Source organism: Manacus vitellinus, unplaced genomic scaffold (assembly GCF_001715985.3).
Source record: "Manacus vitellinus isolate BGI_N305 unplaced genomic scaffold, ASM171598v3 scaffold_4_pilon, whole genome shotgun sequence".
Lineage (NCBI taxonomy): Eukaryota > Metazoa > Chordata > Aves > Passeriformes > Pipridae > Manacus > Manacus vitellinus.
This window is the reverse complement of record NW_021940604.1, coordinates 10232093-10249569: the sequence shown is the minus strand read 5'-3', so window position 1 is coordinate 10249569 and position 17477 is coordinate 10232093. Positions and strand designations below refer to the sequence as shown.

At 38.4% G+C, this 17477-nt stretch overlaps 2 protein-coding genes across 7 annotated transcripts in view; one reads left to right on the top strand and one right to left on the bottom strand.

The window, feature by feature from the left end:
* The window catches only part of LOC103757663 (vacuolar protein 8), a 33389-nt gene extending 31735 nt beyond the window's left edge, over window positions 1-1654 (top strand). Inside the window, exon 16 of the mRNA XM_008923823.3 lies at window positions 132-1654. Within this exon, the coding sequence (XP_008922071.1) occupies window positions 132-253 (122 nt within the window). The 3' untranslated portion in view covers window positions 254-1654. The remainder of the gene's footprint in view (window positions 1-131) is intronic.
* Window positions 1655-3653: 1999 nt separating this feature from the next.
* The window catches only part of MAP7 (microtubule associated protein 7), a 116998-nt gene continuing 103174 nt past the window's right edge, over window positions 3654-17477 (bottom strand). For 4 of the 6 annotated variants that reach the window (XM_029962762.1, XM_018078195.2, XM_018078196.2 and 1 more), the window contains 7 exons: window positions 16840-17035; window positions 15275-15376; window positions 14942-14992; window positions 14757-14847; window positions 12595-12727; window positions 6145-6371; window positions 3654-5485 (listed from right to left, as the gene is read on the bottom strand). In XM_029962762.1, coding sequence (XP_029818622.1) covers window positions 5475-5485; window positions 6145-6371; window positions 12595-12727; window positions 14757-14847; window positions 14942-14992; window positions 15275-15376; window positions 16840-17035 — 811 coding nt within the window. In that variant the 3' untranslated portion in view covers window positions 3654-5474. Of the gene's footprint in view, window positions 5486-6144; window positions 6372-12594; window positions 12734-14756; window positions 14848-14941; window positions 14993-15274; window positions 15377-16839; window positions 17036-17477 lie in introns of all 6 variants that reach the window. The other 2 variants (XM_018078197.2, XM_029962763.1) reach the window with 2 other exon arrangements.

Sequence of the window (17477 nt, the reverse complement as noted above, 5' to 3'; positions counted from 1 at the left end):
GCTGCATTTAGACATCTGGATCAGGAGAACTTAGCAGCAATCTTGAATAGTTGTAGGGATCAAAACTGAATTTGTATCTGCCTTCTGTGGTAGAAGAATATTGTTCTGTCTTCTCTGTTATTCCTTTACAGATCCAGAATTTTCATTAGCATTCAGAAAAAGCCAAATGGCCAAACTCCTTGAGCAAGTCCGTCAACAAACAGAAGAAACTCAAGAGCTCCTTAAGGCAGCTATTTGCCATGAAGACAGTTAAGCCAAATGGCTTATGAAAACTTATCACATTCAAGAGTCTGAACTTTCAGAGAAAACAACTATTTTCATCAATTCCTGTAGTTAAAAGTTTTCCTGCTACTTGCAGTTTCATCATACAGAAGAGAGGTTCTGATAACAAGAACTGGAGCACGTCAAAAACCAATTCCTTGAACATTTTGGTTGGCTGCTTAAGTGTGCTTGAGGACAAGACTATGGTCCTTTCCAAATGGGGTGTGAAAAACACCCGTTATGCTTGGTTAATCCTCCATGATTTGTTTTTGGTTTCCTCACCACCACCCCCCTTCAAAAAAAAAAGCACTGTATTCATGAGGTTTTCTTCATATAACAGGCCAATTCCTCTGAAGAGGCATCTCAAGTATGTGGGTTACTCTGCATTCATCTTTATTTTGTTTCTGTTCCATGCCCCTTATTTCAGAGCACACTCCAGGGTCTTTGGAAAATAACTGAATTAACCCACAGTATAAAAGTAGAAAACTACTAACAGGTTACTACAGAAAGTAAGTGATGAGGGACAGTTCAGAAATCGCAAGAAATTTGTAAGAGACAAGAATGGGGCAAGCCTTCCGGCCGATCCTTGTCCAAACTATAGACAGTACTCTCCAGCAGAGGAGCAAAGGCACATTTAAGGCAAGTAAAAAGTTGCACAGAGCATGTATACAATACAGTAGCAACCATGAATTATTTGGGTGACGTGTTTGAATACAGAGATCTGTGTTCTGCAAATGTTAAATTATTTCCAAAGGTACTTGCAACAGGGAAAAAGTAAAAATATTTGGTAAAATTAGGAATTGTTCTTGTACTTGGATGCTGATAACTTCATTTTAAAAAGAGGTAAAGAACAAAAAACCTAGTAATATGTTTAAATTCAACTAATTTTCTTACATGTATACAGAATATGGGACAACCTCCCTCCTTCTCCTCCAGAGAAGAAGCTCTCTCACAAATACTTAGCCAATCAAAACAGTATTTTTCAGGAAAAAAAACGTAGCACAGAGCTTTGAAATTATGGGGCACTGCTTTTTTAATATAGGTTTTAATTTGTGAGAGAATAGTAATCTAATAATAATAAAAATAATAACGATAAAAATAATAATCTATTAGTAATCCAATTCCATATTTGATCAATACACTGGTTTTTGAATACAAAAATCCTCCTGAAGCTTCACGTTGAACTAGCTGGAATACTGAAATTCTGGAACCACTGTTATAGCAAGCATCTGCTGCTAGGTAGCAGTTTCTTGTGAAAACATTTCAGAAGTTTCCTGACTGTCGTGGTGTAACCCCAGCTGGCAGCTCAGCCCCATGCAGCCACTTGTTCACTCCCCCTAAAAGTGAGAAGACTTGTGGGTTGACATAAAGACAGTTCGACAGGGAAAGCAAAAGCCACGCACACAAGCAAAGCTCTGCTCCCTCATGTGTAATGGTTACTTGGGAAGACACACACCATAACTCCGAATACCCTCCCTTTCCTCCTCCTTCCCCTCCCTTTATATGCTCAGCATGACACTGTATGGTTTGGAATGTCCCTTTGGTCAGCTAGGATCAGCTGTCCCAGCTGTGTCCACTCCCAACTTTTTGCACACCCTCAGCCTCCTTGCTGGTGGGGTGGTGTGATAGGCTGACTCTGGGCAAGTGCTGCTCAGCAGTAACTAAAACACATTGTTATCAACACTACGTTCAGCACAAATCCAAAACACAGCCCCCCTCTAGCTACTGTGAAGAAAACTAACTCTACCCCAGCCAAGAGCATCACACTGTCTTTTGAGGTACTCCTGATCATGTTATAACTCTTATGTGCATGTAGAGCTTTAGAGCTGCTATTGGCTACAAACATGGAATAAAAGTGAGAGTAAAAAAAACAGTTTAAAAAAATCATTTTGTCAATTAAGAGCTCAATGTTGCATTTTAATGTGGCCCAAATCTTTAAGCTTAATTTTGGTGCTTTGGGGAAACATTTTTGATAATGATACCTTTTAATATCTGCAAGTTTTTTTCCAACAGTACTCACTGGGAAACAAACAAACAAACAAACAAACCCACCTAAAACCAAACAAAACAAACTCCACACTCAAAATCCTCTCTGCAGTGCAGTAAGAGGGCCTGCTAAAGTACAGGGCAGACAGAAACCTCAGATAAAGCAATATGGCATTTTCAATATTCATGTGTGACAGAAATTTTGTTTTGAAATCTCATATGAAAAGCCATGTGCTCAACTTTGGCCAGGTGGACTCAATGAAACAGAGGACTAACTGAATGACACAGCTAGGAACAAAATCCCAAAATCTCAAAACTTCAGACCACCTCTGTGGGTGACTTTAGATGAGTTTCCAAAAAGAAAATTAGTGCAATATTAAGTAATTATATCAGAATCTGTCCTGTATCTGTATTCTTGGGTATTTAATTGCAAACATTATTTCAAAGTCTTAGCAAGAAAAAAAATAACAAAGCATTCTTTATCAGGAGTGAGGAGATAAAAGATGTGAAACAAGCAAAGCTAATGGTGAACAACCCACCAGTCGTGATGTACTGAACTACACTCATTTATGTTGTGCTGTTAAGATGTGAGCAAGGAGCTGAGTCTTTCCAAAGCACATAGCTCACTGCTGTGAAAGGTTACTACTCTGTACCTTCAGTACAGCTGTCTGCAACTTCTACAATTGCTAGTTCTACCTCACTGAGTAGTTCAGTTTTGCCTCTGATAGTAGACAACAAAATCAGTGGCAATAGAAGGGAAAGGAGCTGGCCTTCACTCGATACTATATTTTATTGTCAAGAACAACACTCAACAGAAGAGAAACTATTTTCCCCTTCATTTAAAGAAAAAGAATTAACCAAAAGACTTAAAAATTCAAAATTCAATCTTTTTTTTTTTTTTTAAACTGATACACGTGATTCTACTTGCAATTTCTCAGTCTTTGTTTTGTTGTCAGGCCCTTGAAACAGAGGAAATTCTCTCTCATTTGAAGCAAACCTGGACTGAATGTAGTGATAAATTGTTAAAAAAAAAAATCAAACCAAAAAAAGCAAAGTACAGATTAGAAATGAAGCAGGGCCTTAATCTGTGCTGCAAACAGTGAAGCAAGTGTTCTGAAGTCTCACAAAAAACAGATCAGCAAAATATAGACCCAAGCCAAAATAGCTCAAGATCAACATAATTTAAACCTGAGCCTAAATGAATCCCCAGACTTAAAACTGAAGCCAAATCTTACTGGCTATTTTTTGTTCAGTTTGTAGCTGCAAGTGACTTTGTACTGATTTTCTATTTAAAAAATGAGATGAAACCTGCAAGTTTTAAGCAGACCAGGAGTAGTGAGAAGAGTTTTCCACCAGAGATTGACTCCTGCTTCAGCTGTGCAAGAAAATGAAAATATAAGTAGAAATAAATATTTCAAACAAGTTTTATTTGGTACTTACATGCTATATATAGTTTTAAAGAAAAACTACATATTTTGGACACTTCAAAATATTGTGGCTATGTACATGGAAAACTAAAGAAAGCAAGAAAGGAACCCAATTCATTTTACTGTGTCACAAGTTACTATTGAAAGCATTCTGACTGAATGGCTGTTTTTTTCCCTTCCATATAGATTCTGGCAGATGAAGTCTCTTTCATTTTATTTCCATTGCTTTTATCCCATCTCCTCTATAAGATGAACACTTGGTAGCAGCAGAAGTTTCTTCAAAAATTCTTCAGCTTTTGTCTCAGAGGATTTCTTCTGCTAGCATAGACTTCCTGCACAGCTTCCTAGAGGCCTCGCTCAGTGCTCACTAAAGGCAAGTACAGGAATCTTAATGATACATTCTCTCTTAGCATGAGCTGAAACCCCGTGAACCTCCATTTCCCTTGCCAAGGATCTTCTCACTGACTTCAGAGAGCAATGCCTCAAGCCCTCCTTGATGCTTCAAACTCAAATGCCTAGAGTGAGCTCTGCCTGCAACAGCATTGTTTAGGAAAGCACAAAAACGTGCAAAATTTTACAGTTCTGCACAACACAACCAAAAGTGAGGGATGGAACAATGACAGCAGAAATCAGCATCAAACTAAAGAGAAAGCAACTTGCATTGCTCCTCTTATCACTCAAACTGCACTGCCTTATAAAAACCACACACTGCATAAAAAGCAAAATGACCATTTTCCATTTGCTCTGAAACGAGCAAAACCAAAAAATCCCAAACCTGCATCATCCAAAATCAAATATTTCAGGTTTCACACAGTCTTCAGTAGTTTGATAAGGCAAAGGAAAAGTCTTCCATCATTGGGAACAGCAGCAACTTACAGGACTCAGAATAAGGTATTTCCTTGTGTGTGTGTGCACACGTTTGTGTGCATATGCATACACATCTTTTATAGGTTTGTGAACATGGACGTAACCAAAAAAAAAATCAAGTTTGCAGTATCTTTTTACCACATTTGTCTAATTTATTCAATTAAATGATTTATTTCTGTACTGAGCAAAATTCATAAATACATAATCTAGAAGAACAATAGGTTTTCCTCTTGTCCATGAAAAAATAACGCTTTCAAATTTTCACATTTTAAAATCTGTCTTGTTTTGTGTTTTTAGAGAAAATGCAAGAAGATCATAGTGACGTCTCAATTTACAGAATGTCCCTGTAGGGATTTCATTTAAAAGAACCTGATACAGAAGCCTATAGTTTGCCTCCATAATTAGAGTTCTCTGCAATAACATTTAAACCAACAGGTTTAAATAAAACACCCCATTAGCTCTACTTGTAGAGCAACGAGGCATTTATTTTTCAAGTATTAGAACCACAAAGTGTAAAAGATTCTTTGCCAATTTTATAATTATGCCTTTTAAACCAACACTCACCTTTTTTAAAAAAGCAAAAAAGAATCAGTCCCACCACCCAAATCAGCCCATTACTTTCAGATTCCAGTGTCTGGTGTCTTAAGGAATGCAGAAATATCCATTTACTAACAAAAAAAGCTCGTTGGAAATAGCCATATTAAGTAACGCACGTGAAGCATGATTTTTCTAGTGATGAAAGCTATTAGAAAGGTGATCCAAGTCTATTCCCCTCATTTCTTCTGCTGGTTTTACTAAAGTCCTTCCAAAAAAGATATTCAAGAAATCTTTAAAAAACTGGAGAGAAAAAATAAAACACTCCTTCATAGCATGGAAAAAACTCCACTGACTGCAGAGATGCTCATATCACCTTTGGTTCTTCAGAAGAAACAATCAGATCACTTCTACAACAGAAAGTAACAAAAATGACAGGTCAGAGTGGCAATGCTTACTTCAAAATGTTACGTGCTTATGCAATTAATGATTTTCCTTACATTTTCTGGCCACAGAAAAATAAAGGAGTATCCAATTTAATTTGCTAAATTAGTATTTGTTTACTAACATTCTTGAAAAGTTGTGGTGTCATTGAGAAAACTAGTGTCCTGCAAACCATCCCTCAGTATTAATGCGTGCAAGAACTTGATGAGGAAAGTACATTCAGAATTTTACAAAGTGATTAGGTACCAGGTCCCCTTCTGCATGTGCGTGCCAGGTACTGCACTTACAAAACTGGAACCTGATTGCTGACTGCTTGGAACAGCAGCTGTCACTTACCACTTCTGTTTGGCAGCACAGGGCAAACCTTTCCAAGCAACCACAAGTGGAAGAAAGTAAAACATAACTGAGAGGCCCTCATTCAAGAAAAGATAAAGCCTCATCATAACTTGCACTGCATCTACATGTTCTTGGCATGCACAGCTTTACAAAGAAGAGATACGCTCCTTTCCCCAAATGATGTGGGGTTTAAAAATGCTTAAATTAATCAACTGATATTAACTGAGAGCTCTAGGACCTCTGTCAATTACAACACATTACAAATGTTCATGAACCACAGCAAACCTACCTGCTGTTTGATGTGTTTGAACACTATCTACCTGAGGCAAAAGAGTCCCCTTATCTTCAAAGGCTAGAATTGGATTCAAAGGAATTTCCGGACTATTGCTTCCATCATTGTTCATGGCATCCAGCCGGGATGGTTTAGAACCAATAGGCAGGTTTATGATCTCTTCAAAGTTATCATTCTGCATAGACATTCCATTGTCATTTGTGTTTTTCTCTGGATTGAGATTGCTGAAAGAAAAACATAGTTATTTCCTCACACACTTCATCTAGAACAGAAATTTAGTCCTCCTCAAAGCAATATTACAAATGGAAGAAAAGTCTGCATCAATCCTGAGCGTTCTTTTTGCCAGTAAAAACAAAACTCTGCTTCTACCACAGTAGATAAACTGTTTTTGCAGTTAAGTACTAGGTATGCCTTCCCTCACACAGGGTAGTAGTTACATTTGGCTACATGACACCCAGCTACAGTGCGCTGTATGTCTGAGAAGTGCCTGCAGTGGGAAGCAGTAAGGAATCCCCTGCAGCACCACCACTGCTATCTGGAGCTACCCACTTAAAGCAATTTACAGCCTCTAACATATTTTTTCAGATTTCATAACCTTTTTAGTACCCTTCCTCTTATTGCAAATCAATGTAATTGCCCTTAGATAAGATCACTGTAATTTTTATTACTTCTTGGATCACCTCCTGCCACCAGTTAGGGAACAGTGTCTTCTGTGTGCCACTTATCCAAAGACTCCATTACCAATGTAGTGCTCTTTTCAGTCCCTCCTCCCTTACAAGTCCTTAGGGCTTATTTTCAAGGCACCAACCAGCTCCACACTCCTCTCAGTGATCATGCCCAAGCCAAAAGAACCCTCTCTCAGCACCCCTCATTGTCAATCTGCACTTTCGGTTTCCATCTCCCAGTTGACAGAGATGCCTTATGAGTAAGATCTTGTACATCTCCCCTAGTCAAGAGCAGCACAAGCACACACTCTGCAATTATACATACTCTCCTGAGACAATACATGCTCATGTCTCACATCTTGCTCCTCCCCTCCCAAACCTTATATTAGGTGCTGCGTTGTCAAATCCTTCTGACTCTGGAGATAGCATGTGCTATCTTGCCCGAGGGGAGATACTAAGGTGCTCCTCTAGTGAACAGGATGACAGTAATGGGACCATAAGCTCCTCGAGAAAGAGCAAGTACTCCAATGACACTCAAAAATCTTGTTATCTTTCACAAGTGCTTCTTAAGGCCCCCATCAGTTAGATCCTGACAATCCTGGGTACCTATTCCCTATTCAAACCACATCACAACTCTTCAGGCTGTTTGGAACTGTCTCATCCACAAAGGCTCAGATGCAATTTTCCTAGATTGAAACTAGACTATAAATTTCCTCAGGCCATTTCTCAGCAGGTGGTTTGGTTTCACAGGCTAATTTTCTTCTGACAGGACATTTACTAGTCTGAAAAAAAACACCTGCTTGTAATTGGCATATAGTATATTTTCATGTCTTTGGGTGTCCAAGTCTGCACAAACAATTAAAGAATTGTTTTACAGTACTTCCCAAGAGACAGAAAATGATTACTGGTCTTTTGAAAATGGCATTGCTTTATCCAGAGCCCAGATTTCCTGTGAGAACCACATGCTTGTGTTCATATCAAGCCCTTCCCAGATTTTCAAACCATCACTGGTTCTTTTTCAGAAAGGCACTCCCCTTTTTTCATCTGTGGATATGCTGAGCAAATTTCAAAGTGAAAAATATGTTTCACTGCACCGAGTTTGAGAGCAGATACAGAAACCCTAATGGCTGCCTGAGAGAGGTCATAAGTCACACCACTCTTTGGTGCCAGAGACCCACATCTGTAAGATGAGGAGCAGAATCTGTGACATGCTTTAGGACTGTTAAACCCTGCTCTGTACTGTGTAGTTATAAGGCATATTTACTATATGTTACTCCCATTTACTGCCAATAACCATACCACAGCTAGGATAACATGCCAAGTTTGATGAATGGGGTAAGAAAGAGGTGTGAAGAGAGCAACTTCTCATCCATATAAATTAAAAAACACAGTAGTTCAACAAGTATTAGTGGAATGAAGAAGCCTTTTGCTTCTGCAAATCTAATTTTTCTACCCAATTGATCAGCTGACAATGGATAAATAGTTCTTCATATTTATTTGTCATTGCACTGCCAGTATTACACATTGAGTTAGACCAGGACTCATTCAGACTTGAACAATGCCCTTTGAGACAGAGGAGATTCTACAATCACAAAGTGGGTACAGAAGAGGAAATCAAGACTATAAATCTTCCAAATTTTATGCTATAAAATCATCTAGATTCTGTGTTGCTTGCTCCACCAAATTAGAGAAGCACATTTAGATGAAACAAAGGGAAAATGGAATAGTGGAATTAATTTCCACTGGACATCTTAGAGGCCACAAGCTCAAAAGGAGATTAGATAAATTCCTAGGGAACTGGTATACCCTCCAGCTTCTGTTAATTAGCAGCTTAGGGACTACTTGAGCCTATGGTTGTATTTGGACCACAATGCTTAGTAACCCTTCATTGACCAGAGGATCTCCTGGTAATTACCTTTATTTTCCCTCTACACTATGCTACAGGCCATTAAAGAAAAGAATACCCTCCCCCCCCCAAAAAAAAAGCATTTTTGACCTGCTACAGCTGTTCTTACCATCTTATGTTACATTCTTACTGATATCTTAGTTGTCCAATGCAACACCAGAGATATCCTTTTCAGACATACAGTATTGCAGAAAGAACTGGATAATTCTGGTATTCTAACATATTCCATAAGTGTGCTTGTAGCATACTTGCTCAGAGTGCATTTCCAAACATAACAGTCTTGCAAGCCTCTGAAGGACATCTCCAAGGAAGCTGAAAAACATCTCTGCAGCTTCACACTTTGACCTGAACACATCAGTATTAACAAGATAGACTGGAGGATGTTGAGAAAAGAGCAGCTAGTTTAATTAAAGGAACTGGAACATCCAAAAAAATTAAATATTACTCAAAGTTACATCTGATGTAGATAATTTTAGTCAAAGTTCTGTGTAGACATAGCCTGTAATTAAAGAATTTGAAGAGAATAAGAAAGAAAGAAAGAAGGCAAGAATTCAGTATATCTGTCTCCCATAATTCATCAGAAATCAACAACGAATAGGAAAAAATAAAATAGTAATTTGCAGGCTTTGAAAAGTATTTCCACAGCTGCCACTTCTGATCTGAAAGACAATGTCAGTCTTTACTGACAGGATTTTTGCAGAGAAGTCACAGATAGACATTAACAGCAAAATGGACCCCATAGTTTTTGGATGACTTAAATAAATGGTGCTTATTTTTCATCCACAGAGACAACAGCACTGAAACCAGCCAGCAATGAGGAGCTTTCTTCTCCAGGACAAGACATTAAGGCAATCACCCAGACCAAGTGTAAATTTCTAAAAACTGGTTATCTAACCTACCCAGAGCCAGCACCCTGCATACAGGATGGAGACACAGATGAAGTGCATAGGTGAACTACACTCACTGAGGCGTTCTGCATTGCATTGCAAGTGTTTATAGAACATGGCACAGAAAAAAAGGCATTACAGAATAAGTATCATAAGGAAAATACTGTCAACATAAATCACTGTACTGAAATAACTTTCTAAGAAGTAGCAGACAAAATCTAACTTGGGCAAAGAATTAGAAAATGGAGTACAAGCAAAATTCTGCAAGTGGGCTATGGATTAGGCAGCTGTAGGGTTATCCCACTCAAATGCCTTCATTTAAGTTCAATTGTGAGCCTTCTCACCACACACTTACAGGTTAGATTTAAGGTCACTACTTGCCCCCCTTTCCCAATAATATTCACTATTCTTCATTAGCATTCCACCATTAAATTGTTTAACCAAATTTACTTGTGGAGAAGACACTCAGAGCAAGCATAGGCAGCAAAATCAGAACCCTTGCAGCACCACTCAAAGCTACTATACCACAAAAATCATGTTCATGTTCAGACACTCATTATAACTCAGAAGACTATTGAAAAAGAAACTGTGTTTATGAACCCAGAATTTATGTAAGATCTGTTTGAAAACCTTGAGTGCTAGCATAGTAAAACAGCTCAATTCACAAGCAAATATATTTGTTTTCTTCTTTCACAATACTAAGTGAAAAAACTTTAAACCTACCAAAAATCGATTAACGTTTATTTGTTTAAAACACAAGAGTTGGAATACCAATAAAAATTTGGACAAACTATTAGCTGGGATAGATGATTGCACCAATCTACCATCTGCAATAAATATCTATCAGTAAAACTAATAATCGTTGACAACAGATAAACAGTAAATAAGGCTGCAGATCACAGCACTTTCATTAGGGTTTATGAAGATCAATTGCCCTGGAAAGCTAATGATGTTCCAGCAAAACAAGATCTGTATTGCTGATCAAAAGTAGCCACAGAAAATAAGGAAATATTGAAATCCATTGTCTTCCCTCAGTGAGATTTTTTTAAGTTTTCCTCAGTTGCTTTGCACTGCTGACCACAGAAGCAAACATGTTATTTCCAACTGAATCCCAGCCACAGAGCTGAAACAGGATGGATGACATGAGGGGGGGGAAGATAGATGAAGGCTCAGTACACAGTCAGGCAACTTCCTATTATGCTCCAGAGTAACGTTCCTTATCTTCACATAAACCTCTAGTAGCTTTCCAAGTCATCCTTCTTCAGCACTACCAGTTCAAGGGACAGAGCATCTACATTGTCTGGGGAGTGAACCAACTACAGATATTCTGACCTCAACTACAGCTGCCAGCCCTGTTCAAACAAGATGCCACCTTAGAAAGACCTTCTCCTTCGCTTCCTTCTCTTGCCCATACAAGTGCATGCCAAAAGTCCCCCAGCTAACACCTTTTTAAGTTCTGGTTAGAAATCTCATCTATCGTGTCGTTAAAACACGATGAAGTCTTTTTCAGGCCAAAGTCAAATCTTGCCTGGGGCTGGAGTGAGGTGCTCACAACAAGAGACAATCTCCACCCACTGCTCTTGTGTGTGTGCTACCATGTCAGGTATATCTGGATGCCAGAAAACCACAGTACACAAGACACAGCAGTGGTGTTGGCACCTGTGGCTTTTACCATGTGATAAAATCTATGGGACACTACCAAGTGCTTCAGTCTTTGCATTCCCAGTCACTGTGGATGTACCTCTGAAGCAGAGAGTCCCTCCACATCCCAACCTGGCACGCCAGTTTTCCCTTCCACAGTCTTACACGCACTTCCTACTTTTGTTCTTCAATCTCATTTACTCATTCTTTACTGTGGGCATTCTGAGGTTGCTTCCACACAGATTTTAATGCTACAGGACAGCACTCATTAGTGTGGCACATTTTGTATTTCAAACATCAATGTACATGTAAGGCTTGGAGTGATTAACATTTAAGAACTGCCCAAGACAATTATGAGGCAGCTCTGTGCAGCTCATTCAATGCATCTCAGTGCTCAGTGTCACTGACAGAACTTCTCTCAGCAGGAGCATCCTTGTCAGCATGACAGCAGGCTAAGATCCCCCAGGCATATGGAGGGATCGAGAGAGGGCAAATTCCTCCTTCAATTAGTGCCAATCACACCCTGAAGCATACTGTCCATTACAGACTGCATGATGGCTTCCCACATTCAAGTTTTTCTACATATATTATGCATATCCTGCATAAAACATGAAAGGGCTATGGGATTATTTGGCTTTCTGCATTACTAAAATTAGTAATTTTAGTAATGACATGAACTGACAGCTCATGCTTATTTAACAGATGTCACTTGGTTCAACACTGAGGTTTCAAGCATTTCAACAATTTCTCAAAGTCTGAGTGACTTGCTTCATGGCTACAGAGAGATCCCAGTGTTAAATATCTGCCTCCCCAAATTGTCCTTATAGAGAACAAAGGTTTTTTTTTTCAAATGCATAACCAAAGTGACTAGTTCCATATCTCCCACGAGGGACATGACTACAACAGAACTTGCTGATACTTCAAGCAGTTCAGAAATCAAAACATCCAGGCTCAAGGCACAGTGTTCATTATTCTAATAAAAAAATCAGCAAATCCAGAGTGGGTTTTATGAAGTTTAATTCATGAAAAGGAACAGAAAAAATTTGCCCTTTCCATTGAGTTTTAATCGATGTAATAATTGCTGGCAAACACATATTGTTCCACACTCTGCAAAGAACATGCTGTATTTTTTTTAGAATTCTTCCCTATCAGTTGGCTAAAATGGGTTACTACTAAGGGAAAGATTATAAAGTTCTTTTCTGAACACAGGAAAAAATAATAAACAGGAAACAAGGTAGATTGAACTCTTACTTAGTTAATGAACACATGAAACTGAATATTATTTATTACTCTAGTAACTCTCATCTTCTAAACACCCCCACCTCCGACACTAGTCAGTTGTTCTTACCTGTCCACATTTACGGGGGGTTGGTGTGAAACAATCACATGTGTGCAGGTGCTGGGTGTCCCATTGTGCGGAGATTCTGTTGCATGCGGAAGCTGAGGTCCTGCTGCAGGTTCCAAGGGAGATGCAGGACTGGCTGTGACTGGAGAGAGAAAACATGTTCTCCTAAATACAAGCAAAAGCATCTACCTGCAGATTAGGGTAAAAAATTTTCTACAAAAGCCAGCACAGCCAAGGCAAACTACAATTTTAAAAAATAAGGTTCCCACACCCCTCCCTCCCTCCCTCTCTCCCCTCCCATCTCCTTTGTTGAGTTTTTGGGCACACAAGCCCCGTTTCAGGTCCAAAGTAAATGTCACAGATTTCAAAGCTGTAGCTTTGCAAACAAGAATAAACATTTTACAATGATATGAATAATTTCAACACATAAGCCAGATAGAAGACAAGTAGTCAGTTGTCAAAATAGGCTGGTATCTGATAGAATACTATGCTAGTGCCTTCTAAGTAGCAATAGAGAATGGAATAGGAGAACACTGGGACATCACCAATTCCATACACTGGTATTTCTTGGTTCCAGTAACCCAGAAGGAAATCAAGAGGGAAAAAATCTTCATTGGGAAGGATACTTCTTTCAACAAGTACCAAATCACTACTATAAAACATTGCAGAGAGCAACATAAAATTAGCCTATCATTGTCCCTCATGCTGAGATCATGTGATAGATGTTACTGGCCTGCCTTTCGGTTTTCTTTTAAAGTACAACTACAGCCTTCTGTATTGTTTTTACAGTCACACTAATCCACATATAGGTCAGTAAAAGGAAGCAACTGCACCATGCAAGCATCTGTTACAGTAATTGCAAAGACAATTCAGTATTCACAGGCTTGGACACATTTATCTCCATTACCCAAACAGAGGTCTGTTAGAGTACAATGTGGAAACTCAGGTGGTCAGAATATGTCCATTAATCCATATGCTTAACTCACTGTCATATCTAGATAACGCAAAGCCAAACAGCAGAGCAGCCCTGAGGGCGAGGGCAGTTTTGTTTTTATTCAGTCATTCAAGGATTCCAAGCCTTCCCTTGGGCTGGGGAAATCAAGATCCAAAGTCTCCTCTGCCTTAGGAAACTGACTGCTTTTCTTCTATCTCTAGAGGCAAAGCACTAGCCAAAGCTTATAGAGCCATTTATAGGAATTATTTAAACCGTAATTCAACAGTGCCCGCAGACAAAGATGGCATCCCAGATGTGTTCTGTATCAGTTGCTCACAAACTTTTTTCACCAAGATATTATGCAAACAAAAAACTTCTAAACACGTCATCTGCATCAAAATGTTTCCTGACAGTGCTAACTATAGTGTTCACTTTAAACATCAACACAAAAGTCATCCATCAGCCAGCACTGCTGCCTTCCCTGTTACTCAGCTCAAATGCAAAGGAGAAAAAGATAAAAGTCATTTAATATGTTATGCTACAATAGGGTAAACTATTTCATAGCTTGACTTCAGTATCTTTCAATAGTGCTAATTAACACTTGGTGATTGCTGGATATAAGCTATGTTTTATTTTTCTTCCTTTATTTTAAGTATTAAAGTCTCATATAGAAGTTTACCTAAAATGAAATAAAAAGATAGAGGGAATGGAAGAGAAGAAAAGATTAAGAGCGCGGGTATGACAAAGAGACTAAGTGTTTCTAGTAGTTCAATTTTGTCCAAAAAAAGAAATAAAGACCAAAGGAATAAGGCAGCGAGTATGAAAGAAAGAAGTCACAGAGAGATGTTTAGAATAATTAACAGTTTGTTTTGATGAAATAATCTTTTAAGAAAATGGAGTAAATCTGCAACAACCACATCTGAAATAATATTAAAAAAGTAACTGTAGAATCCGTTTCTTTTGCGATCAAATCACAAAATAATTTGTTTCTTTTCACTTTATAAATAATTAAACTCATTAAGCCACTTCCTCTTGTTAAACACCAATGTGACGAAGTTGCTAAAACACTGGAGTCATTTAGTAATGGCTAACTACCCATACAGAAAGGCTAAATAAATAATGTCTACTAAGATTTCAGTTATACAACTCTCATGGTTTTCTTTACTGCAATTAGTGTGTCAAGTTTCAGAACTGTATCTCAAGTCATTGTGCTTAGTAGGCATTTATTCACCTGTTGTGCTCAAGGCAGAGTTAAGCACAATACCTGCTTCTCCAGTAATATTTGTCTTTGATATATGTCCATTTTGCTGGTCATTGGGTTTCTACAAAGGAAGCACAGTTTTGTAAGTTAAAAATGGCACTAGGGAAAAGGCATGAAACATATTCAATATTTACACGTTAAGTAGCAGCACTGACCTTATCTACAGCTTCTACACGCCGAGTTCTCTTCATGATCTCTTCAAGCCTCTACAATGAAACGTAAAGGGGTAAAATAAGGTTTGCTCGCATTATTTGAATATATCTCTCCCAAAACATAACTGCTTGTCATTTATCAGCTGTATCTGTTTATTGCAAAAAGCTGAATTATTTATTACTGCTGGCAATAATCCCTTCACTGTCACATCAAGCCAATGAGGACTGCAGCCTTTCTGAGAGCATGTTTATATCATGGATAACTTTCTATTACTGAGATGGAAGCAGACTGCTAAGGTAAAACCAATTACAGTTTCTCTGCATGTACTGAGTTACCTTCTTCCTTTCCAAGCGCTCTTGCTCTTCTCTTTGGAAATGCTTTTCACGTTCTAATCGAATCCGCTCTGCCTCTTCCCGTAGGCGAGCTTCCTCTTCTTTCTACGTTGATGGTAAAAGAAAAAGAAAGAATAATTTACTATTTAAGGACAGTCTTACACTGTCTGCTTAACTATGCATATCTACAAGACCCTGAAAAGACACTTTTGGGGTTTACAAGCCACCAAAAATCTTTTCAGACTGAATTGCACATTTCTTGATCAATCTCCATGTTTTGCATAACATCGAGGGAATGTAACTAAACAACAGACATCATATTTGGTTCTGTGCCTGTTCTATAGCACACCAGATGACAAATAAGGAATAAATTTCCTAGCCTTCAGCATTAAAACAGCAGCCAGGAAAGCATTAAAGAGACATGTTTTGAGTGGGTTTTGAGAGTAAAACAAAAGTAGTAGAATGTTTTGTTTGGCCAACAGAGTAATTCTTTAACAAGACCAAGGACAAGCAAAAACTTTCCATTTCTGTTTTTTAATGAAATGCAAAACTTGTCTGGAATACTTTGCTCCCTGACAGTGACAGTGTTGTATGACAGAACTACTACAACGGATCATTTGTTACAGCTATAATATCCAAAAAAGCCTTGGCCATGCACTATCTCTGAGTGCTAAACTGAGCTAAACCCCAGGTTAATATTTCAAAGAAAGTAGCACACATCTTCTGAAAGAGAAGAATGCAGTTTCTAAGCCATATTCACTAACACAATCATTTAAACATTTATTATCGGAAGCATACATTTATATACCAGGAGAAAATCTTGTGTCTATGAGGCAAATTTAAGTGCTAGATGTTGGAGCAACAAAGCACACACAAGAAGTAAGAGCACATGCAAGAAGAGAAGAATCCTATCTAGAATGCTTAACGCAGCCTCTCCTAAAGTCAGGAAACCAACATTATGCCCATTCAAAAATGAAAGCACCCAAAAAACCTTATTTTTAGTTTATTTACTCTTTTTTACGTCTTTTGAGTAGCTGCTCTGATTTCAGGAGGACTGCACCAGGTAAAGGTTCTGCTTGGTTTTATTGAAGTTATCAAAACCTACCTCTTCCCACTAGCCCCACACAAAAGCAATATTTGGCAAAGGATTAGAACTCAGCCGTACTATGTCTCCAACACAGTGAACTCTTTGCATCTAGACTTTCTGTAAGTGCTAGGACAAAGAATTCTCTGGTGTAAGACCATTCATCAAAATTCCCCAATACAACTCTCTTGATTTTTTTTCATAATGAATCAGGAATAGGAAAGGATTTGTTCTAAATACAATCTAAGAGGGAGCAGAAAAAAACAAACCAAAACTCAACTCCCTAACACATGTTTTTGTCACGTAGAAATATCTTTACTCTTTGAACTACGCTATGGAACGAACGCTGCCTGGACACTATTCACTTTATAGATGGCATTTAAATTTTAGATATTGCTCTAATCTAGGTGGTGTGTAAGAAGTGCTGCTTCATCCAATTCTATGCCAATCAGACTGGCATAGAAATTCCAAGAGGGGAGCATACCTGTTTCTGAATGCGCTCCATCTCTTCTTTCTCCTTCTGTTCTCTCTCTTCTGCCTGGCGGCGCAGCCGTTCTTCCCTTTCCCGCTCCTCCTCTGCATCCTTCCTTTTTTTTTCTGCTTCTTGTCTGCGAGCTTCTTCCTCTTCTCGGCGAGCTCTTTCTTCAGCTATCCTCTGTGACAGCTCCTCCTTCTTTTGCCTGCAATCATTAAATAAGCATAAGAAAAAAAAAGTAATAAAAGGAGGGGGGAAACCCAAACCACCAGATTCATAATCCAACCCTACAGAACAACTGGATATAGGATGCACTGCTGTCTCATTCCTAAGTTGTCTGTTCTCCTTCCTGTAGAGGCCAAACATGAAACCCTATGGAAAATAAAAAACTCTGCAAGGCAATACCAATACTTCCCCAGCACATGTGTGCCAATCTATGACTCGCATACATTCTGAGTCAGAAATAGTATCACTGACTAATACATTTTGCATAACACTTCTTTTTGCAATTTCATATAATCATATTTTTAAACAGTACGTATTTTTGGCATCCATCTTATCTCATGGCAATGCTTCCTTAATTTAAAAGAAATATCTGATTCTTCTGATTTTTGGTTATGTCCTAATACAACCTAATGGTTTTTCAT